Here is a 23,624-nt window from a genome sequence, read left to right as displayed (position 1 = left end):
TCTGTTAGCTGGAGGGTGGAGGGAGTGGGGATTCCCTGAACTTAGGGGCCCTGGCCTCCACCTCATTTCCCCTGGCCTGGGGGCCACATGACTGTGTCCTGGCCCACCACTGACCCCTTGAGCCTCTGAAATGCTCAGATGGAGCAAAGCAGTAGGTGAGGTGGGGGAGGGGATGTTGCTTTTCAGGGCCTGAACCCTGAATGTGTCGAGCTCATAGGAGCAAGGCAGGCGGTCCAGGCAGAGGCAGGTCTTGCCTCCCTTCCAGCCCCGCCCTGTTGCCCCATCATTTGTCTTCCCCAGCCCCATGAAGACGGCTTGAATAGTGTCAGTCTAGGGCAATGTCTTTTTTTTTAATTGGAAAAACCGGCAGTGTAGACGTATGGACCCCTGAGGTACTGCACCCTACCCCCCACACCCCTGACTTTGTGTGTGATCTTCTCCGCCTGAACCTGCCTACTTCCCACACACGCTGCCTCTTTGGCGAAGCCATGCCTGACGCCCCACCCATGATAATTACAGTTACCACCATTAACTGCCATTTGTAGACAATTGGGCATTTGAGTGAAAGCACCTTGTCTACCCTCCTCATATAATCCTCATGGCATCCCTTAAAGAGACAGATCAGAAAACCAAGGGTGAGAACCTCATCTGAGGTGTTGCATGTGTGCAGGGATGGGAGCAGCGGACTCCAAAGCCTACATCTTCACAGTCGTCAGCCCCCAGCCCCTCCTTACAGAGCAGGGAGATGCTTATTCGCTCTCCAAATTCCTACCGTCATTGTCTCATGTATCCGCTTCCTGACGCCGCCTGCATGTCCCACCGAGCAGCCTGTCCCTGGCACCAGGAGGCCAGGCGTCCCAGCAGGCACCTGCTAATGCGCTGAGACCTGTTAATTAAATGAGTGTTTGTCATTGACTTGGCAGCTGCCTCCCCCACCATAGTGTAGCTCTTCAGGGTCAGTGACTTTCCATCTCGTTCATTCCCCACTCAGCAGTGTCACAGGCACAGACCGTCTCAGGGAAGCTGGGACCCACCCAGGGCAGGGGGTTTGGGGCTTGATCTGCTGCCACTCTCTTCCTGTCCAGAAAAACAGAAGGACAGTCCGCCCCAGTTATGGTCTCAGGAGGGGTCACTCCTGGAGACTAGTGGAGCAGAGACAGCTAAGCCTCCCGGCCCCTCCCAGCCCCATGCCTTGAGGTTGCCTGCCCTCACCACGCCTCACCACGTCCCTCACCACGCCTCACACTGCCCTCACCACGCCTCACGCTGCCCTCACCACGCCTCACGCTGCCCTCACCACGCCCCTCACCACGCCTCACGCTGCCCTCACCACGCCTCACGCTGCCCTCACCACGCCTCACCACGTCCCTCACCACGCCTCACGCTGCCCTCACCACGCCCCTCACCACGCCTCACGCTGCCCTCACCACGCCCCTCACCACGCCTCACGCTGCCCTCACCACGCCTCACCACGTCCCTCACCACGCCTCACGCTGCCCTCACCACGCCTCACGCTGCCCTCACCACGCCTCACCACGGCCCTCACCACGCCTCACGCTGCCCTCACCACGCCTCACCACGACCCTCACCACGCCTCACGCTGCCCTCACCACGCCTCACCACGGCCCTCACCACGCCTCACGCTGCCCTCACCACGGCCCTCACCACGCCTCACGCTGCCCTCACCACGCCTCACCACGGCCCTCACCACGCCTCACGCTGCCCTCACCACGCCTCACCACGGCCCTCACCACGCCTCACGCTGCCCTCACCACGCCTGACGCTGCCCTCACCACGGCCCTCACCACGCCTCACCACGCCTCACGCTGCCCTCACCACGCCTCACCGCTGCCCTCACCACGCCTCACCGCTGCCCTCACCACGCCTCACCGCTGCCCTCACCACGCCTCACGCTGCCCTCACCACGCCTCACCACGGCCCTCACCACGCCTCACCACGGCCCTCACCACGCCTCACGCTGCCCTCACCACGCCTCACGCTGCCCTCACCACTGCCCTCACCACGCCTCACGCTGCCCTTACCACGCCGCCTCTTGTGAAACTCGCTTTCCCTTCCTGCCCTGAACCTGCCAGTTCTCACAACGTTCTATTGGCAGGTGTGTCTCTGCCCTGACCACACTGTTTTCCTGTCCCCTGGGAAGCTCTATTTCCCTCCCTCACGGCCTCAGGGCTCACCTTTTCTCCTGACCATCTTTCATGCTCCTCCCTTGACGCCTCAGGTGCCGTGCCCTTGGCCTTCTCTGTGTGCGTGAGGGTCATGATCTGCGCTTTGGCCTCCCCAGCTAAGTTGCTGCTGTCTTTGCCGAGGCCCAGGAGCCGGCAGATGGCAGGACTCGCGCTTGGAGCCCCTCTCTGGCCTGCGTGCCTCAGCCCAGCACACGGCACCTGCGCTGCCCGCTGGCTGCTGTCGGGCCTGGTGGATGTAGGGGGGCTGCCCGCTGGCTGCTGTCGGGCCTGGTGGATGTAGGGGGGCTGCCCGCTGGCTGCTGTCGGGCCTGGTGGATGTAGGGGGGCTGCCCGCTGGCTGCTGTCGGGCCTGGTGGATGTAGGGGGGCTGCCTGCTGGCTGCTGTCGGGCCTGGTGGATGTAGGGGGGCTGCCCGCTGGCTGCTCTCGGGCCTGGTGGATGTAGGGGGGCTGCCCACTGGCTGCTGTTGGGCCTGGTGGATGTAGGGGGGCTGCCCGCTGGCTGCTGTTGGGCCTGGTGGATGTAGGGGGGCTGCCCGCTGGCTGCTTTCAGTCCTGGTGGATGTGGGGGGCTGCCCGCTGGCTGCTCTCAGGCCTGGTGGATGTGGGGGGCTGCCTGCTGGCTGCTCTCAGGCCTGGTGGATGTGAGGGGGTTGCCGGCTGGCTACTGTCAGGCCTGGTGGATATGGGGGGCTGCCTGCTGGCTCCTGTCGGGCCTGGTGGATATGAGGGGGCTGCCTTCTGGCTGTTTTGGGCCTGGTGGATGTGGGGGACTGCCCTCTGGCTGCTGTCGGGCCTGGTGGATATGGGGGGCTGCCCTCTGGCTGCTGTCGGGCCTGGTGGATATGGGGGGCTGCCCTCTGGCTGCTGTCGGGCCTGGTGGATATGGGGGGCTGCCCGCTGGCTACTGTCGGGCCTGGTGGATGTGGGGGGCTCCCCTTTGGCTGCTGTTGGGCCTGGTGGATATGGGGGCTGCCCGCTGGCTACTATCATGCCTGGTTGATATGGGGGCTGCCCGCTGGCTGTCTCGGGCCTGATGGATATGGGGGGCTGCCCGCTGGCTGCTGTCGGGCCTGGTGGATATGGGGGGCTGCCTGCTGGCTGCTGTCGGGCCTGGTGGATGTGGGGGGGCTCCCCTTTGGCTGCTGTCGGGCCTGGTGGATATGGGGGGCTGCCCGCTGGCTCTCTCGGGCCTGGTGGATATGGGGGGCTGCCCGCTGGCTGTCTCGGGCCTGGTGGACGTGGGGGGGCTGCCCTCTGGCTGCTGTCGGGCCTGGTGGATATAGGGGGCTGCCCTCTGGCTGTCTCGGGCCTGGTGGATATGGGGAGCTGCCCGCTGGCTGTCTTGGGCCTGGTGGATATGGGGGGGCTGCCCGCTGGCTGTCTCGGGCCTGGTGGATGTAGGGGGGCTGCCCTCTGGCTGCTGTAGGGCCTGGTGGATATGGGGGGCTGCCCGCTGGCTGCTGTTGGGCCTGGTGGATGTGGGGGGGCTGCCCTCTGGCTGCTATTGGACCTGGTGGATATGGGGGAGCTGCCCTCTGGCTACTGTCAGGCCTGGTGGATATGGGGGGCTGCCCGCTGATTGTCTCAGGCCTGGTGGATGTCGGGGGTGCTGCCCACTGGCTGCTGTCGGGCCTGGTGTATATGGGGGGCTGCCTGCTGGCTGCTGTTGGGCCTGGTAGATGTGGGGGGGGCTGCCCCCTGGCTGTCTCAGGCCTGGTGGATATGGGGGGGCTGCCCGCTGACTGTCTTGGGCCTGATAGATGTGGGGGGCTGCCCACTGGCTGCTGTTGGACCTGGTGGATATGGGGGGGCTGCCCGCTGGCTGTCTCGGGCCTGGTGGATATGGGGGGCTGCCCGCTGGCTGTCTCGGGCCTGATGGATGTGGGGGGTGCTGCTGGGGTTTGCGCTGCCTCGGCCTCAGCGTCGTCTGTGCTGTTCCCTCTCCAGGCTGCACGCGGGCTGGTCTGTGCACACCTACCAGACGGATAAGCAGAGGAGGGACCAGCACCTCAGCCCCGCAGAGGTGGAGGCCATCCTGCAGGTCATCCAGAGGGCCGAGCGGCTGGACGTCCTAGAGCAGCAGAGAATCGGGTGAGTGGGGAGGGGCGGGGCAGCTCAGCGGGGGCAGCAGGGGCTCTGGTGCCAGCCCGGGGACTGGGAGGTCAGCCCTCTGGCTCCTGCTGCTGCTTTTCACCTCCGGGAGTGGGTCTGGAGGTCACGGACTCCAGCCTGTCCTGAAGGGTGCTCTTCCTGAACAGCCCCGGAGCCTCAGGATACCCCTGTTGGATAAGGCCAGCGGCTGGGTGTGGACAGGAAGCGCCCCAGGGCTGTTGAGCTCTGCACATCTGCAGCTGTGCCAGGGTCAGCCTAGGGAGGGAGGGAGGTTCAGCTGCAGGCTGAGCCGGGGTCGCCCCTCCTGGCCGGCTGTGTGCACCTCTCCGGCCTGCGGCGTCCGACCCCAACCACAGGCTCGTCTTCCAGCACCTTCAGTGTGTCCTGTGTTTAGTGACAAAGCAATGCCTGTTTCCTGGAAACTCTGGAAACACAGAAAAGCAGGAGTAGGGAACACGGATGCAGGGCCTTGATTGGAATTGATTTCATTCTGGTCTCCTGCATGACTTGTATCTTTCTTTTTTTACTTTTGAGATGGGTCTCACTCTGTCGTTTAGGCCAGAGAGTAGTTACGATCACAGATCCCGGCAGCCTCAGCTTCCTGGGCTCCAGCCATCCCCCCACCTCAGCCTCAAGTAGCCAGGCTACACACAGCTCTTTTTTTTTTTTTAGACACGGGTTCTCACTTTGTTACCCGGGCTGGTCTCTAACTCCTGAGCTTACATGATCCACCTGCCTCAGCTCAGAAAGGGCTGGGATTACAGGCAAGAGCCACACTGCCCAGCCTTCTTATCTTTGCAATGGGAGAAACAGACCATGCGGGGTGGCTCATTCTTTAGCTGAGTCCACAAGTTCTCCCAGAGCATTCACGGGTCCCTGTGGGGCATTTCCCTGCCCCTTAATCTCCCTCTCCCTCCCTCCCCTCCATCTCCCTCTCCCTCCCTCCCTGCTTCATCTCCCTCTCCCTCCCTGCCCCTCCATGTCTCTCTCCCTCCCTCCCCTCCAACTCCCTCTCCTTCCCTTCCCTCCATCTCCCTCTCCCTCCCTCCCCTCCATCTCCCTCTCCCTCCCTCCCTGCTTCATCTCCCTCTCCTCCCTCCCCTCCATCTCCCTTGCCCTCCCTCCCCTCCATCTCCCTCTCCCTCCCTCCCCTCCATCTCCCTCTCCCTCCCTCCCCGCTTCATCTCCCTCTCCCTCCCTGCCCCTCCATGTCCCTCTCTCTCCCTCCCCTCCGTCTCCCTTGCCCTCCCTCCCCTCCATCTCCCTCTCCCTCCCTCCCTGCTTCATCTCCCTTTCCTCCCTCCCCTCCATCTCCCTTGCCCTCCCTCCCCTCCATCTCCCTCTCCCTCCCTCCCCTCCATCTCCCTCTCCCTCCCTCCCCTCCATGTTCCTCTCCCTCCCTCCCCTCCATGTCCCTCTCCCTCCCTCCCCTCCATGTCCCTCTCCCTCCCTCCCCTCCATGTCCCTCTCCCTCCCTCCCCTCCATGTCTCTCTCCCTCCCTCCCCTCCATCTCCCTCTCCCTCCCTGCCCCTCCATGTCCCTCTCCCTCCCTCCCCTCCATCTCCCTCTCCCTCCGTCCCCTCCATCTCCCTCGCCCTCCCTCCCCTCCATCTCCCTCGCCCTCCCTTCCCTCCATCTCCCTCGCCCTCCTTCCCCTACATCTCCCTCTCCCTCCCTCCCCTCCATCTCCCTCTCCTTCCCTCCCCCCATCTCCCTTGCCCTCCCTCCCCTCCATCTCCCTCCCCTCAATCTCCCTCTCCCTCCCTCCCTCCATCTCCCTCTCCCTCCCTCCCCCTCATCTCCCTTGCCCTCCCTCCCCTCCATCTCCCTCCCCTCCATCTCCCTCCCCTCCATCTCCCTCTCCCTCCCTCCCCTCCATCTCCCTCTCCCTCCTTCCCCCTCATCTCCCTCGCCTTCCCTCCCCTCCATCTCCCTCGCCCTTCCTCCCCCTCATCTCCCTCTCCCTCCCTCCCCTCCATCTCCCTTGCCCTCCCTCCCCTCCATGTCCCTCTCCCTCCCTCCCCTCCATCTCCCTCTCCCTCCCTCCCCCATCTCCTTCACCCTCCCTCCCCTCCATCTCCCTCCCCTCCATCTCCCTCTCCCTCCCTCCCCCTCATCTCCCTCGCCCTCCCTCCCCTCCATCTCCCTCGCCCTCCCTTCCCTCCATCTCCCTCGCCCTCCCTCCCCTCCATCTCCCTTGCCTCCATCTCCCTCGCCCTCCCTCCCCTCCATCTCCCTCTCCCTCCCTCCCTGCTTCATCTCCCTCTCCCTCCCTGCCCCTCCATGTCCCTCTCTCTCCCTCCCCTCCATCTCCCTTGCCCTCCCTCCCCTCCATCTCCCTCTCCCTCCCTCCCTGCTTCATCTCCCTTTCCTCCCTCCCCTCCATCTCCCTCGCCCTCCCTTCCCTCCATCTCCCTCTCCCTCCCTCCCCTCCATCTCCCTCTCCCTCCCTCCCCTCCATGTCCCTCTCCCTCCCTCCCCTCCATGTCCCTCTCCCTCCCTCCCCTCCATGTCCCTCTCCCTCCCTTCCCTCCATCTCCCTCTCCCTCCCTCCCCCATCTCCTTCACCCTCCCTCCCCTCCATCTCCCTCCCCTCCATCTCCCTCTCCCTCCCTCCCCCTCATCTCCCTCGCCCTCCCTCCCCTCCATCTCCCTCACCCTCCCTTCCCTCCATCTCCCTCGCCCTCCCTCCCCTCCATCTCCCTTGCCTCCATCTCCCTCGCCCTCCCTCCCCTCCATCTCCCTCTCCCTCCCTCCCCTCCATCTCCCTCACCCTTCCTCCCCCTCATCTCCCTCTCCCTCCCTCCCCTCCATCTCCCTCTCCCTCCCTCCCCTCCACCTCCATCTCCTTCCCTGCCCCACTATTTCCATTTCACAGTGTTGCTCTCTATCTGAAATCAGTCTTCTTGTTGACTTGCTCATGAATTTTCTTCCTTACTGAAGGTACGTTCCGGAAGAACAGGGACCATGTCTGTCTCTGGCTGGTTTGCTGCCATTTCACCAGTATCTGATGGATCCTAGGTGCTCGGTGAATAGTTGGCAAGTGAATGAAGGATTCACAGTTAGCCAAGGGAAGGGCAGGGCAAGGAACGATACCCTCGTGAGGGAACAGCCGCGTGGCACGGTTCAGCTCTGGGCCTCGGTGGCAGCTGTGCCAGGCAGTGGTTGGGCTGGAGTGGGAGGCGCATTCCCTCTGACTCTGTGTCCTGGCCTCAGGCGGCTGGTGGAGCGGCTGGAGACCCTGCGGGGGAACGTGATGGGGAATGGCCTGTCCCAGTGTCTGCTCTGCGGGGAGGTGCTGGGCTTCCTGGGCAGCTCCTCGGTGTTCTGCAAAGACTGCAGGAAGGTAAGACCCTGCTCCTGCTCCGTCCTGCCCTTCCGCCTCCCCAGCCGCGATTCTGGACCAGCCCTGCTGCTCTGTGGCTTGTGTGCTGGGCTATGGTACCCTCGGCCTCTTGGCAAGGACGAAGGAAAACCAAACGTCCTGATGTCTAGGGCTGGCTCTGGGTCGCGTAGCTTGGGTGTATCTTCTGGCTATCCCACTGGATTCACACCCGAGCTTGGAGACCTAGCGCTGCTGTTAAAAGTCAGGGTGTGAATCTAGCTCTTCTTCTATGACCTCAGAAAACCTATTCACTATCTCAGATCTGAGGTTCCTCATCTGTAAAATACAGTAATGATACCATGCACCTCACCGTGCTCCGAGGGTTACATATCATTAAAGGTGAAGCTCTTACAACCTTGCCTGGCACATAGGCGCTCAAATGGTATCGTCTCCAGAATATATTAAGGCAACAAGAAAAACATGTTTTTAGTTGTGATTGGATAAATCCTATTTTCCTCAAGGCCAGGTCGTGTGCTAGGAGGCACTTTGTATTCTGTTGGTCTGCTCTGCTCTTCATCCCTGGTTACTCAAAGGAGAATGATCTTTGCAGGAGATCAAATCGATTTTCTCCTTATACTAAACTGTGCCACATGTTAAATTGTTTTGTAATGATTCTGGGACTTTTTAAATATGACTTTTAGTTTTTTCTGGAGTTTCAACTTGCCTTTCTTTTTCTTATTGCTGAGAGAATAATGTACCTTCCAATCCTCAGGATTAGTCAGCATTTCAAGTTTACTATCATAGGGAGCCTCTTTCTTTTTCCTGGAATAAACCCTTCTAGATTCTCCCTCCTGCTCCCTCCTAGGCTGGTAACTGCACAGCTGTTATGATGGGACCCCCTCCTCGGTTAGACACATTGTTCTCCTTTTTGTTTTCATCTTAGTTTTGCTGGAACTCATCCTCAAGTAACTTCCATGTGCTAGTCATGGTTTTTGTTGTTGTTGTTGTTGTTGTTGTTTTTTAAGACAGAGTCTCACTCTGTCGCCCAGGCTGGAGTGCAAATGGTGTGATCTCAGCTCACTGCAACCTCCACCTCCTGGGTTCAAGTGATTCTCCTGCCTCAGCCTCCTGAGTAGCTGGGATTACAGGCACACACCACCACACGCAGCTGATTTTTGTATTTTAGTAGAGAAGGGGTTTTGCCATGTTGGCCAGGAGGGTCTCCAACTCCTAACCTCAGCTGATCCACCGGCCTCAGCCTCCCAAAGTGCTGGGATTACAGGCGTGAGCCACTGCCCGGCTGCTGGTCATGGTTTTAAGACTGGAGTTATTATATTGAAGAAGACAGAGGAGGAACTTTCTTGAGATAATAGTGGGTAAGGGAACTTAAAAACAAGTAACGATCAAGTGAACAAGATGGTTTCAGGACACAGTAAGCTCTGGGAAGAAATAACGGGGGGTGGGGGTTGGGGGGTGGGAAGTGCCAAGAGGACCAGGAGAGATGGAGAAGTCAGAATAAATAAACATGGATGTGGAAGATGGAGGCCATTGGCAACTTGGTAAGGGCATTTTCAGTGGCATTCAAAAGCTCGATGAGAAAACCAAAGGTACAGTGAGGTTAATGTGCCCAATTAACAAGTGGGAAAGCCAGGATTTCAGCTGTGGTCACTTTTTTTCCTGCTCTGTCATATGTGGTAAACTGGGCTGAGGAATGTGGATTAATTGGTCCAAGAATACTGGAGGGGAGGTGGGGGCTGGTGTCGGGCTGTGCTCGCTCGTCCTCCAGCCCTGCAAAGGCCCTGGACCACGGGTCAATGTAGGTGGGGGCGCAGGGACTTGGGAAGATCCAGCTTCCAGGACTTGGGCGGTGAGGTTATGTTTTGTGACTCCGGCTGGGAGAACGGGACCTGGCAGCCTGTTTCCTCCTCTGTCTCTCAACCTCACAGCTGCTGTGAATATTCCAGATACAGGGGATCATAAAGAGGCACAGAGTCGGCCTGCTTCCCCCGGATGGTCCAGGGCCTGGGCCACAGAGGCAGCTGCTGGTCTGGCTGTGTAGCAGCTAACACAGCTGCTCCCTGGGGCCACGTCTTATGCAACAGTGGCCGCCCCGGGGAGGACCTCAGCTGGAAGTGGGTCCCCAGGCCACTCTGGAGCTCTGGGCTGCTCCAGGCATTTCCATTGAAATGGTTCTTAGCGTTCAGCAGGCTGAGGACTCAGTCCTGGCGTGGATGGTGAGGCCGGGGAGCTCTGAGCTTCTGAGGGTCATGTTCCAGGATGGAGGCGGGAGGAGAGGGTGTCAGGAAACACAGCTGGATGGTGGACATTTGGGGGGTTGGAGGGTTCACACTTCCTTCTTGGAGGAGATTATGTGCATTCATTCATTCATTCTTTAATTAATAGCCCACTGTGTGAAGGCCCTGTGCTGGGTGCTGGCGATGCCGTGAACAAGACGGACAGTGTCCTCGCTCTCACGGAGATGACTTTCCAGGGGTGGGGTAATAGAGAAGACAAATGGAGCTCAGAGAGGGTCCCCAGAGCCTCTCCCTAGGTGCTCTGCGTGGTGCTCTACTTCATGTTATAGCACCCATGAGGTAGCAGTCAGTACACTGAGGAACAGAGAAGAAAAATGGATAAACACGAAGTAGCAATCGGACACCGAGAATTAACGCAGAATGCATAGGGAGAGGCTTCGGGGCCCTCTCTGACCTCACGCCCACACAGAGCACCTAGGGAGAGGCTTCGGCGCCCTCTCTGACCTCAGGGCATGTTCAAAGGACAGATGATGGCGTCTGGGACAGAGAGAGTGAGCAGCGGGTTGGCCCATCACACACGGTTTGCCAGCAAGGCCAGGAGTTGCGATTTCACCAGGTGTTTAACGGGATGTCAGTGGAGAGTTTTAAGCTAGGGTGTGATGGGATCTGATTTTAAGAGATGACCCTGGTGCTGGAGACAAGTCAGGTGGTGATGGCCATCCTTGGGGGATGAGGCCATTTGCTGAGACACAGCACCAGCCTCTTTGGTGTATTCTGAGCAGATGGGGAGGAGTTAGAGGGGGTGAATAAGGGTTCTAGGAAGGAAAGAGTCCTGGACTGCAGGGGCCAGCCAGAGTGAGAGGCCGCTTGGTCCACCTGAGCACAAGGGGGCAGCAGGTGCTACTGGACTGGCCGGTGAGTTCTGTACACACGCAGATGCCACACGATGCTGAGAGCTCATGACTGGATGGGAGGGGCTTATCCATACTTTGAGGAGTGACTCCGTGTTCCCGAAAAGGCCTGGCGGGGCAGCTCCCCTCCTCCCTGGCCCCAAGATTGTGGAGGTGGCTGTGCCCTGAGCTGCCGAGCCCAACAGACTTGGGTTGAGGTCCCCGCGTGGCCCTGGTGGAGCAGTCATGGACAAGTCACTGGGCCTCTGTTTTGCCATCTGTAAAATGGAGTCATCTGTAAAATGGCATCATCAAGCTTCTGTCATCTTGATGGATGAGTGAGTTAGTGCAGGCGAGGCCTTGGCAGACTGCCCAGCCCATCACCAGCCGGCAGTGAAGGCGCCTGTGACTGCTGCTCACCCTTGCAGGGTCCTGCCTGCGGAGGCTGCACGCGTGTTACGAGGATGGAGCGGGTCCCGGACGTCTCCGAAGAGGCTGAGTGACTCCCTGGGTCATAGCCCAGGCCGCCACAACAAAACGCCACAGGCTGAACTGGGCACCCTCAGCAGTGGACATGTTTCATTGGAGGCACGAAACTGAGACCCAGGTGCTGGCTGATTCTGTGTCTGGTGAGGGCGCTCTTCCTGGCGTGCACACAGCTGTCTTCTTGTGGCCCACGTGGTGAGAGGAGAGGGCTCTAGTCTGTCCTCCTCCTCTTGCTGCTTGTTTTTTGACAGGGTCTCACTGTCACCCAGGCTGGCATGCAGCGGCATGGTCATTGCTCACTGCAGCCTCCAACTCCTGGGCTCAAGCAATCTTCCCGCCCCAGCTTCCAGGGTAGCTGAGACAACAGATGTGTGCCACCACGCCTGCCTAATTTTATGTATTTTGTAGACACAGGGCATCGCTCTGTTGCCCAGGCTGGTCTCAAACTGGCCCTCAAGCAATCCTCCGCCTCAGCTTCCCACAGGGCTGGGATGACAGACCTGAGCCACGCCCCCGATCTCTTCCTTTTCTTATGAAGACACTAGTTCTGTTGGATTAGGGCCCCACCCTTGTACCCTCATTTTACCTAAATTACCTCCTAACTAGGCCCTCTCTTCAAATACAGCCCCTGGGGGACACAGTTCAGTCCGCAGCACTGGAATTCTCTTTGTCTTAAACTTAGAATTAGAGCTCCCGCAGTTAGTCCTGTAGAGTCCGTAGTTTACATGAAAGCCCGGAAGCCTTTGTAGCTCCAGCACTGGATTCCTGAGCCAGCAGGGAAGCCCTCAGTTTCTGTGCAGGTTACTCACGTAAGCGTCTCACTCAGTCGCTTAGCCTGCTGTGTGCCAGTCCTGGGTTAGGGGTATCCAAAAAGAGAGGTGTTCAGAACAATCTCTTCCCGCATGGCCTCAAGGTCACGATGGGCAGATGGGATTCTCTAGAGTGACGTGCACCATGGCTGGGACTGGAGTTTCCAGGACTCAGAGCAGCTGGGAGGGCTGCCTGGAGGAGGGGGTCCCTGAAGGCCGGGCAGGCTTCTGCAAGGCTGAGGGCAGAGGGAAGGTGCCCGCGGGGCAGAGGCGTGTGCTGGAGGAAAAAGCAACACAGGATCTGACTGGGGAACAGTGACCTCGGAGGAGGGAGGGGCGTGCTCCAGTTGCCTCCAAAGCTGAGATCCTGGGGACCTGAAAACGCAGGGCAGAGCTGGGATCTTTGGGACGCTGAGCTGTAGGGGACTTGGGAGTCTTTCGGGGGACAAGCTGCATTTGAGCAGTGAATAGGCAGATGTACAGGGCCTGGGGCTCCAGGGAGAGAATCACAGTCGCTGACCCCCCGGGATCCCTGCTATGAGGAGTCGTCATCTAGAACCTGAGCCGCCACAGAATCAGGGAGGCCCAGACATGACCCCTGCAGGGCTCTCTGGCATCTGGGAGGAGAGACGATGCCATCCATTCCTCGTCCAACTGCGGTGTCAGGCACTGGGAACCTGGGGTTGGGAGCCACACAGATCCCAGTGCTCCGGAGGGAGGTGTTAAACTAGGACGCGTGGTTCATTACAGTTGGGGTTGGGGCTGGGGGGCTCTCACATGGTGTGGGGCATCAGGGTCCCTCCGCTTGGGGCCTGCCAGCTTCGGGGCATGTCCCCATTTATCTCCATCGCCACGCTGCACCTCCTCACCCTCTGCAGGGGGCTGCGGCCGGGGCCCTGGGCAGTGAGGGCTCTGGCAGGCTGGAGAAGGGGTGCTGGGGAGATCCCCACCACAGGAAGTGTCCAGGCCCAGGCGAGGTCGGGGGACAGAGCCTCGGGTGCTCCTGGGCACACAGAGGCATCCCCAGCGAGAGGCCTGGCAGCCGTCAGCGGCTGTGAGCTAATGAGCTCACGAGTGGAAGCCGCTACCGTGCTGCTCCTCACCGCGTCCCCTCTGTAATTGGGCCTGCAGCCTCGGCTGCCTGCCCTCATTATCTGAGGGCTGTGGTGGGAAGGGAGAGGGGCTGTGTGGTTAATTAGAGAGGCCTGGTGCCTCTGATGGCTTGGGATCAGAGTCAGCCCGCTTTCAGCGTCATCCAGAGTCCAGCCGGCGCTGGGAGGCTGAGCAGGGCCTCCGGAGCCTGGGAGGCATCGTCACCCTTTGAGGGAAGCAGTTGGGTTTTTTTCTGGTCTCGGCCAAATGTGCCCCACAATGTGGGTGCAGGGGAGCCTGCCCATGAAACGATCACCTGAGTCCTAATGAAGGAAGACGGGCCAGTCTTATGTTTTGCCCAAATCCCTCAGAGGAAGTCCAGCTCAGGTGGGGGTGGGCGTCACCCAGCCCAGCTTGGAGGGAAGGGGCTGGGCCAGAACCTGACCCTCCCTCCAACCTGGCTTGAGCCCACTTGGCTCTAAGGAGGGTATGTGTCCTGCTGAGTCATCTTGGGCCCCTGGCCAGGGGGCTGGCAGGAGCCCTGGGCTGGGTGGGGGACATACCGTTTTCCTAAAGCTTCCATTTCCCTCTGTTCGGTTTCTGGGACTCCAGGTGGTGAAGCCACGGGAGGAGCAGGAGCGTCCATTCACTCTGCTGCCTGCCCACTGCAGAGCTCTGCCCTCTCTGGCAGCGTTTTAAGAGACGAGGTCTTGGCCTGCCACCCAGGCTAGAGTGCAGTGGCTGACGGCTCACTGCAGCCGCAAACTCTTCGGCTCAATCGATCCTCCTACCTCAGCCTCCCTAGGAGCTAGGACTACAGGCATGCACCGCCTTGCCTAGATAATTTTTTATTTTTTGTAGGGACAGGGTCTTGCTCTGTTGCCCAGGCTGGTCTCAAACTCCTGGCTCAGATGACCCTCCTGCCTCGGTCTCTCAAAGTGCTGGGATGAAGGCGTGAGCCCCGGTGTCCGGCCTCGTTACTGTTTCATTCCCAGTACCAGCCCTCTGCTCGTGGAGATGGCAGTGACCCCTGACGTGCCTGCAGCAGCACTCCCAAGAAAGTCTGCTCACCTCTGAGAAGTCGTCTCCTGTCTGGGGAAGCTGTGGGGGTCCTGGCCCCATCCAGTTTACAGAGAGCTTCTCCTGGAGGTGGAGGCATAAGGGCCAGGAGAGGATTCAGGTGCTGCCGGGGTCCTTGCTGCTCCAAGTGTGGGCCGAGGACCAGTGATGTGGATGTCGCCTGGGTGTTCATTAAAAATGCAGAATCTCAGCCCCCCAGACCTCCCAGGCTAGAAGCTGCAGTTTAACCAGGCCCCTTTGCATAAGGTTTCAAGGTTCATCCGTGACGTCGCAGGCATCAGGATTTCCGTCCTTTCTAAGGCTGAGGAGCATTTCATGGTGCACATCTGTGTTTTGTTTGTCCGCTCATCTGTGATGGCCATCTGGATTCCTTCCATGTTCTAGCTGTTGTGAGTAATGCGGTGACCTCCGGTGTGCACCTCTCTGAGATCCTGCCTTCCAGTCTCGCGGGTCTATACCCAGCAGTGGAACTGCTGGATCCTACAGCGATTCTATTTAATTGAGGAGCCTCGATCCTGTTTTCCGTGGCAGCTGCACCATTTTACATTCCCACAAGTATAAGCGTTTGGAGAAGTCAGTTTTTTGCAGAGCCTCCTCCCCGATGGCTGTGGGGTGAAAGTCCTCTGTCAGCCAGTTCCCTACCCCCTTTTCAAACCTCACCCTCAGCCTGTCCCTCCGTGGAGTAGAGAAGCAGCAGCTCCCAGAGCCATTTCATCCCAGTCGCCTGCAAATTGGCCTCGAGATGTCCTTTCTCCTCTCAACCTGATTTGTACGTGGAAGACGTGTGTTTGTGCCTCCTTATGGGGATGGATTTTTTCATTCAGTGGCTGATGTTTCCTAAATTCCCGGAAGCAGTCACTTAATTCGTCTGCCCCAGGGGCCTGCTCCAGCTGCTTCTGCCTCTCTGAGGCTGCTTGGCAGGAACCGACTTGGCTGGATTGGAGGATTGGACCAAACGCCACACTGCCTCTCAGAACATCCGCCTTCTCGGGAGTCTGACGGCAGAGCATCTCCACTACGGCCTGCTTTTCTCTTGCTGTTGGGAGGCCTGCAGCGTGACTTTTCTGCTTCCAAAGGGAGCAAGCAGCTGCCTTGTGCGGTGCTGAGCCCATTCTGCTCACCCCACACGCCACCAGTATGCTGCTGACCTCCAGCTCAGGGCCATCAGCACAAAGGCAGCCAGGGGGCTGCAGGGACCCAGGGTGGACTTGGGGAACTGCATGGATCCCTGGCAAGGCCCAGAGCTTTCTGGATGGAACTTTATGTGATGTGTCCCACGCCAGTTCCTGTGTGCACTCAGTCACCTTCACGCCAGGCCCCAAGGCCGAGGAGGCAGAGAAGCCAGCCCCTGCCCTCCAGGAGCTCACAGTTGGTGTCAGATATGGCAGTGCAGTGTGAGAAGTGCTGCAGGAGTAGAAGGCAGGCAGGAGCATGGGGGCGGACCTGCCATGGGCAAATGGTGGCACCCAGGGAGGTGAGGGAGGCCTCTGGGCTGCAGAGGGGGGTGGGTGTTGCAGCCAGGCCTGGAGGATGGGTGACCAGGTGCCAGGAGAGGGCACTTCAGGAGCAGGCGCAGCTCTGCAGAGGAGGGTGGTGGAGAAGTGTGGTGCCGCAGAGCACAAGTGTGGTGCCGAGGAAGTGTGGGGACGTTTGGCATAGCTGAGGGTCTGGTTATGCCGGGGAGTGAGAAGGAGAGGGAGGGAGGAAAAGGGAAGAAGAGGGCGGTGGGGAGAGGAAAAGAGCCCATGAGGGGCAAGAAGCAGATGGGGAGGGGAGAGACGGGAGGATCAGTAGGGCTCTGTGTGGCAGGCTGGGGCTCGCTCTGTGGCAGGTGGAGGACTTGTGGGCGTCAGACCCATCGAAGGGTGCTAGGCAGGGAAACGCCAGTCTCATGGGCCTGTGGGGAGGGTAAGTCGAGATGCAGATTTGCAGAGACTCCATGGATACTGAGTCATCCAATTCGCCGTAGTGAGGGCCTGAGTTAAGGCAGGAGCAGCCAGGATGGAGACTCTGAAGACAAGAGTTAGCCGTGACAGAAGTAGCCAGCAGTGGAGGGCTCACTCTAGAGGTGCCAAGGCCGCACCCGCCTCATTAGCAAAGCCACCTGGAGGTCTTGGTCAGCGCATTGTGGGTGAAGAGATGGAGGCCAGTGGAGTCACACGGCGGCCAGTGCTGAGTCTGACCGCCTCACCAGCCAGGCGGGGCGTGTGCACGGGGACTGCGTGGAGGGCTGGTCTGGTGTGGGGAAGGGCTCGAGGGCATGTTGGTGGTGGGGCTGGGGGTCCAGGGGAGCCGAGTATGTGTACCAGGTGGTCCAGGCTGGCTCCCAGGCCGTGGGTCAGAAAGAGGCCGGGGAATTCAGGTGCAGTGACTCACACCTATAATCCCAGCAGTTTGGGAGGCTGAGGTGAGAGGATTGCCTGAGCCCAGGAGTCTGAGACCAGCCTGGGCAATGTAGTGAGACCCCATCTCTACCAAAAAAAATAAATAAATAACTGGGCATGGTGGTGCGCACTCATGGTTCCAACTGCTTGGGAGGCTGAGGTGGGAGGATGAGCCTGGAAGGCTTGAGCCCCAGAGGCGGGGCTTACAGCGAGTCAAGACTGTGTGACCTAGCACCTCCACATGGGTGTTCTGCTGTTGAGATGCTGAAGCTGGGGTCATCCCTGTGCACCTGCTGTGTGTGTGGTCAGGTCACCCACATGGAAGGAATCTAGGTGAGGAGGAGCCGGGCTGTAACCTCGTGTAACCTGGTGAAGCTGCCCCGTGGGACGTCAGGGGCAGAGGAGGTTGGTGTGAGCTGGGCCTGCAGGGTGGAGTGTTCCTTCCCTGCCCAGCCCCTCAGCTGCGAGGCGGGCACCATCCCGTCCTCCTGGACTGTCCTGGGTTTGACATTTGTAAATAGCTCAGAGGTGGGAGGGAACGAAAAGAAGGAGAATATCTGTGACACAAAAAGTATGTGAACGTAAATCTCAGTGTCCCTAACGGTTTGCTGAGCGCAGCCACGCTCTCGTTCTCCTGTGGCCTCAGCTGGCTCGGCGCTGCCCTGGCCGGGTTGAATGGTTGTGACAGAGCCTAAGATGCTAACTCTCTGGCCCTTCACCAAACAGCATCCCAGCTGTGAGCCCCAGCCAGACACTTCGCTGCTCAGAATCGAGAAGGGGCCTGACCTCCTTCCCCCTCCAGTTATGTGGGGGTGGTGCGGGGTACCAGGCGCAGCTTTTGAGCCTCAGCAGATTCCAGAATTTAATGAGCTGGCTTCTCTTGGTCTTATTAGTTTTCTTTCCCCAGAATTTTAAAAAGTAACTTACACTACCGTGCAGATGTTTAGAGCACTGGACTCTGGCCCCCGGGTTCTCCCGACTCGGGCTCATTCTCTCCCCGCTCTCTGCCTCCGCTTTCTCACCTGGAAGTTGGGAATATTAATCGTGCCTATCTCGGAGGGTGGCTGTAAGGATTGCAATGAGGAGAGTATGTGATATGCTCTTAGAAACAGGCCCTGAATTATGGGAACTGCTCGCTAATTATTAAAAGTCAAACAATGCAGCCTTTCTCCCTGCCCCTCCACCTGTTATAACTGCTTGGTGATCTAATTCATTCCTAAGTTGTTAAATATCTTTTGTTTTGTTTTGTTTTTGTTTTTTGAGGCAGGGTCTCGCTCTGCTGCCCAGGCTGGAGTGCAGTGGTAGGCTCTTAGCTCACTGCAGCCTCAACCTTCTGGGCTCATGTGATCTTCCCACCTCAGCCCCCCAAGTGGCTGGGACTAGAGGTGCGTGCCACCACTCCTGGCTAAATTCTTATTTTCTGTGTTTTGTAGAGACTGGGTCTTGTTATTTTGCCCAGGCTGGCCTCAAACTCCTCAAGTGATCCTTCTGCTCAGCCTCTCCAAAGTACTGGGATACAGGCATGAGCCACCAACCTTAACCGTAAAGTTAAGTCGTTAGTTCTTAAAAGCCTCAGATTTTATCTCCAAGAGATAAAGTCCTACAGAGGACTGTCAAGTTTATTTTCTGACTTGGATGCCTTGTAGACATGACATATCAAGGATAATCCAACCCTAAAAAAGTAAGTGAAATGCTGCAGATGTGTGTAAAATGTTAAGCTCCTACCCATGATCTTAGCAGTCAGGGTGTGTGTCCTCCCACCTTCTCTGTGTCTCCCCACAGTCACATGTGTGTACGCAGGGTGGAGGCATATGTATACTCTTCATGGGACCAAACTACATTGCTTATTCTGGAATTTCCTTTTTTCATCTTCTTTTTCCACTTAATAAGATACCAAAAACATCTTCCCATGACTATATGTGTAAATCTAATTCCAGTTGTAGGAGCTGTGCTGTATAGGGGAGTTTTCACACTCCCCTCCAGCCCCCTCACATCCCTGTTGGGCAGGCCTGGGTGAGTGTGGGTGGCAGCTGGGGTGGGGGAGAGGGGAGAGCCGTGCCTGGACCCACCCTCACTGACAGCAGATGCCTCCGTCCTGTTTTGGTTAAGCTCAGCCTCTTCCCGGGGTCTGAGTCTCTCCTGCGCCCGGCCCTGTCTGCTGCCTTCCTCTGCCCTCCACTCCTCGCACCGCACACAGACACACCGCTCACGTCTGAACTCCCGTTGAAGACACGGTTCAAGTTCATCCCCGCAACAGCTCCTGGGATCTTGGGTAAATGAAAGGACAGATGTGGTGGGTGGGCTGGGGCAGGTGGGGTGAGGCACCGCTGTGTAATGCACAGGCAGAACCCATCTGAGTCTCAGTTACCTGCCTGCCCTGCTACACCCACACCTGGAAGGGCTCTGAACCTCCCGCGTGACCTCAGGTGAAAATCTGTTCCCCTCTCTGGCCTTCCAGTGAAAGGCAAAGGCTGGACGGGAGAATCTCTCGGCCTCCCTGCGGTTTCCTCCCACGCATCGGTTTCCTCCCACGCATCGGTTTCCTCCCACACAGTGCAGCTCTGTTCCAGCCCCGAAGCCTCGCTGTGCACAGGTGCCGGAGCGGCAATTACAGGGCTGGATGCCGAAGCTCACATCTCTGCCTCTGGAGCACAGCTCGGTTAGTGGTGGTTTTAAAGCCGTGGCAGGTTTGCTGCTCATTTCACTTTGGCTTGGGCCCTAGTGAGTTCTGTGCAGGAGGAGTCAGTGTGGAGGTGCTTCTGAGAACCCCCGTGCCTCTGACGTTTCTATGATGTCATGTGTCACTCATGTCCCCCAGGAGATAGGCAGGCAAAAGGCAGTGTTTATACTCGTTTTCCAGATGGAGAAACTGAGGCTCAGAGGAATGACTCCCTCTCGGTGGCACCGCCAGTGCCTTGCAACAACTCTTACAGCTCTGTTCAGAACTTTGCCCACAAGCTGGGTGAGGTGGCTCACACCTGTAATTCCAGCACTTTGGGAGGCCGAGGTAGGAGGATCCCTGGAAGCCAGGAGTTGGAGACAGCCTGAGCAACAAAGCGAGACCCTGCCTTAACAAAAAATGAAAAAATCACGCCTGTAGTCCCAGCTACTTGGGAGGCCGAGGCAAGAGGATCACTTGAGTCCAGGAGTTCAAGATCAGCCTGGGCAAATGGCAAAACCCCATCTCTACACAAAATACAAAAATTAGCCAGGCATGGTGGTGTGCACTATAGTCTCAACTACTGGGGAGGCTGAGGTGGGAGGATTGCTTGAGCCTGGGAGGTTAAGGCTACAATGACAATGGTCTGGTCACTGCAGTCCAGCCTGGGTGACAGAGTGAGACCTTGTCTCAGGAGAAAAACAAAAACCCAGAAAACTTTGCCTATATACCTTTTAAAATGTAAAGAGATCTAAAGATGTGCAGGAAACTCCCAAAGGAAGGTGATGTCTGGTCCCACTTGCAAACAAGGTGGCAAGGCTGATGGCTTCATGCCCCTGACGCTGGGGGAGGGATTGTAGCTCCTATGGCGGAGCATCCAGAGGGTGAGGGAGCATCCAGCCCTGGAGTATCCAGAGTCAGAGGGAACACCCAACTTTAGGGAAATCAGAGTCAGAGGGAACACCCAACTCCGGAGCATCCCGAGTTGGCGGGAGCACCCAGCCCAGGATCATCCAGAGTCAGAGGGAGCACCCAGCCCCAGGGCATCCAGAGTCGGAGGAAGCACCCAGCCCCGGAGCATCCAGAGTCGGAGGGAGTACCCAGTCCCGGAGCGTCCAGAGTCAGAGGGAGCACCCAGCCCTGGAGTGTTGAGTTGGAGGGAGCACCCAGCTCTGGAGCGTCCAGAGTCGGAGCACCCAGTCCCGGAGCATCCACAGAGGGAGCACCCAGCCCCAGGGCATCCAGAGTCTGAGGGAGCACCCAGCCCTGGAGCATCCAGAGTGGGAGGAGCACCCAGCCCCGGAGCATTCAGAGTCAGAGGGAACATCCAGCCCTGGGGCATCCAGAGTGGGAGGGAGCACTAGTCCTGGAGCATCCAGAGTCAGAGGGCGCACCCAGAGCAGGAGGAGCACCCAGCCCTGGAACATTCAGAGTCGGAGGGAGCACCCAGCCCTGGGGCATCCAGAGCAGGAGGGAGCACCCAGCCCTGGGCACCCTGAGGCAGTGCCCCTTACAGAGTGAACCTGAGCCTGGCCTTGGTTTGTCTCACCCCGAGGTGGCTGGACAATGGCTGTACATGTGGAGGAGTCGTGGCCCAGCCTCACCGTGAGGCCAGCCCCATGTAGAGTGGGTAAGAGCTTCTGTAGGCCTGGCTGGGGTATCTGGGACACTGGTCAGGGCTGTCCTGCAGTGACATCTTCTCCCCCAGGATACCTGCCACCCGAGCTCAGCAGCCATCTTTCCCGGGTCTGGTCAGTGAGCTCAACATTGTCTTCCCTGGGGCTGGTCAGTGAGCTCAGTGTGTGGTCAGTGAGCTCTGTGGCCGTCTTCCCCAGGGCTGGTCAGTGAGCTTCGTGTCCATCTTCCCCGGGGCTGGTAAGTGAACTCAGTATGTGGTCAGTGAGCTCCGTGGCCATCTTCCCCGGGGCTGGTCAGTGAACTCAGTGTGTGGTCAATGAGCTCCGTGTCCATCTTCCCTGGGGCTGTCAGTGAGCTCCGTGGCCATCTTCCCCGGGCTGGTCAGTGAGCTCCGTGGCCGTCCTCACCAGGACTGGTCAGTGAACTCAGTGTGTGGTCAGTGAGCTCCGTGGCTGTCTTCCCTGGGGGTGGTCAGTGAGCTCCATGGCCATCTTCCCCGGGGCTGGTCAGTGAGCTCCGTGGCCGTCTTCCCCGGGGCTGGTCAGTGAACTCAGTGTGTGGTCAGTGAGCTCCGTGGCTGTCTTCCCTGGGGCTGGTCAGTGAGCTCCGTGGCCATCTTCCCCAGGCTGGTCAGTGAGCTCCGTGGCCGTCCTCACCAGGACTGGTCAGTGAACTCAGTGTGTGGTCAGTGAGTTCCGTGGCCGTCTTCCCTGGGGCTGGTCAGTGAGCTCCGTGGCCGTCTTCCCTGGGGCTGGTCAGTGAGCTCAGTGTCCATCTTCCCCGGGGCTGGTCAGTGCAACCTTGGGAGAGCTCTGGCCCCAGGAAGAAGCATCGTTGGCAAATCCATTTAGCAGCCGTTACCAGGAGCAGTAATTTCACGCAGCCTCCTGTCTCTGTTGAGGTAAATAACAGATACTGACATTTGCAGTCCAGTGAAGCCCCATGCCGTACACCTAAGCGCTGTGCGCTCGAGCTGCTGCACTTGTGGAGGGCTGTGGTGCCTCCCCTCTCCACTCACCCCTGCGGTTCCTCAGCCCTCTCCACTCACCCCTGCAGTGCCTCACCCCTCTCCACTCACCCCTGCAGTTCCTCAGCCCTCTCCACTCACCCCTGCGACGCCTCACCCCTCTCCACTCACCCCTGCGGTTCCTCAGCCCTCTCCACTCACCCCTGCGACTCTTCACCCCTCTCCACTCACCCCTGTGGTTCCTCAGCCCTCTTCACTCGCCCCTCCACTTGCCCCTGCGGTTCCTCACCCCCCTCCACTCACCCCTGCAGTTCCTCACCCCTCTCCACTCACCCCTGTGACTGCTCACCCCTCTCCACACACCTCTGCGGTTCCTCACTCCTCTCCTCTTGCCCCTGCGGTTCCTCACCCCACTTCACTTACCCCTGCGACTCCTCACCCCACTCCACTCGCCCCTGCGACTCCTCACCCCTCTCCACTCGCCCCTGTGACTCCTCACCCCCCTCCACTCGCCCCTGCGACTCCTCACCCCTCTCCACTCGCCCCTGCCACTCCTCACCCCTCTCCACTCGCCCCTGCCACTCCTCACCCCTCTCCACTCGCCCCTGCCACTCCTCACCCCTCTCCACTCGCCCCTGCCACTCCTCACCCCCCTCCACTCGCCCCTGCCACTCCTCACCCCCCTCCACTCGCCCCTGTGACTCCTCACCCCCTCCACTCGCCTCTGCGACTCCTCACCCCCTCCACCCGCCCCTGCGACTGCTCACCCCTCTCCACTCGCCCCTGCGACTGCTCACCCCTCTCCACTCGCCCCTGCGACTGCTCACCCCTCTCCACTCGCCCCTGTGACTGCTCACCCCTCTCCACTCGCCCCTGCGACTCCTCACCCCTCTCCACTCGCCCCTGCGACTCCTCACCACTCTCTAGTTGCCCCTGTAATTCCTGCTGTGACATTTCCCTACAGCTCTTTGCTGTTCATGGACCTTAACTCATGACGGACTGAGCCCATCTCGTTCCCTGTGGGAGGACATGGCAGGCAGCTCCTCTGCTGACGGGGGAGTCAAGGGGAAAAGGGGGAGCCGGTTCATTTCCCTGCAGCTCCTTTTATCCTGGGCCTCAAAACTGCAAATCTGGCCTTTATCAGAGGCCTCTTTAGCCCTCTCCTTCAAGGCTCTCTTCTTACCCTTGTTGTCCTGCCTTCCATGGGAGGGGGAATCCTGCTGCAGGTCATAGATGGATAAACTGAGGCTGAGAAGGGTGAGACCCTTCTGCCCAGGAACCGCACTGAGGCTCAGACAGCAGTGGTATTCAGGCCTGCAGGGAGTGTGGCCTGAGCACCTGAGTTGCCAATCAGGGGAGGGCTGCTGGGCCGTTGCTGGGTGGAGGAGTCTCATTTGCTTTCCAGCCCATCCTCCACTCCTCTGCTTGTTCAAATGCAGCTCTGATTAGGTCACTGTCTCCTTCCCTCCCCCTGAAGTCTTCAGTGGCTCCCTACTGCCCACAGCGTAAACTCTAAAACACCTCCACATGGTATCCAGGGCCCTCAGTTCATTCCCTGACTGCAGCTTGCTGACTTAGCAGCACAGGTGAAACTCCCAGCTGGGAGTTCTAAGGCCCAGGGCCAGGCCTGACTCCCCCAGCCGCGACCTGCCGACCTGCTGTTCCCTCCTTGGAGCTCCTCCGTGCATCCCCAGGGTCTACAGGGGAGCGTTAGTGC

General features: G+C 59.1%; 1 protein-coding gene across 8 annotated transcripts in view; it reads left to right on the top strand.

The window, feature by feature from the left end:
* RPH3AL (rabphilin 3A like (without C2 domains)) overlaps window positions 1-23,624 on the top strand; it is a 128,546-nt gene that overhangs the window by 25,029 nt on the left and 79,893 nt on the right. For all 8 annotated transcript variants that reach the window (XR_002477938.2, XM_064378149.1, XM_021667272.2 and 5 more), the window contains exons 3-4: window positions 4,157-4,300; window positions 7,539-7,668. Coding sequence is in view for 7 of the 8 variants with exons in the window: in XM_064378149.1 (XP_064234219.1) it covers window positions 4,157-4,300; window positions 7,539-7,668 (274 nt within the window). In the remaining variant the exon portion in view is untranslated. The remainder of the gene's footprint in view (window positions 1-4,156; window positions 4,301-7,538; window positions 7,669-23,624) is intronic.

This window comes from Aotus nancymaae, unplaced genomic scaffold (assembly GCF_030222135.1).
Source record: "Aotus nancymaae isolate 86718 unplaced genomic scaffold, 86718_ANA_hifiasm-v0.15.2.pri h1tg000018l, whole genome shotgun sequence".
NCBI classification, from domain to species: Eukaryota; Metazoa; Chordata; class Mammalia; order Primates; family Aotidae; genus Aotus; species Aotus nancymaae.
This window is presented reverse-complemented; position numbering and strand designations above follow the sequence as displayed.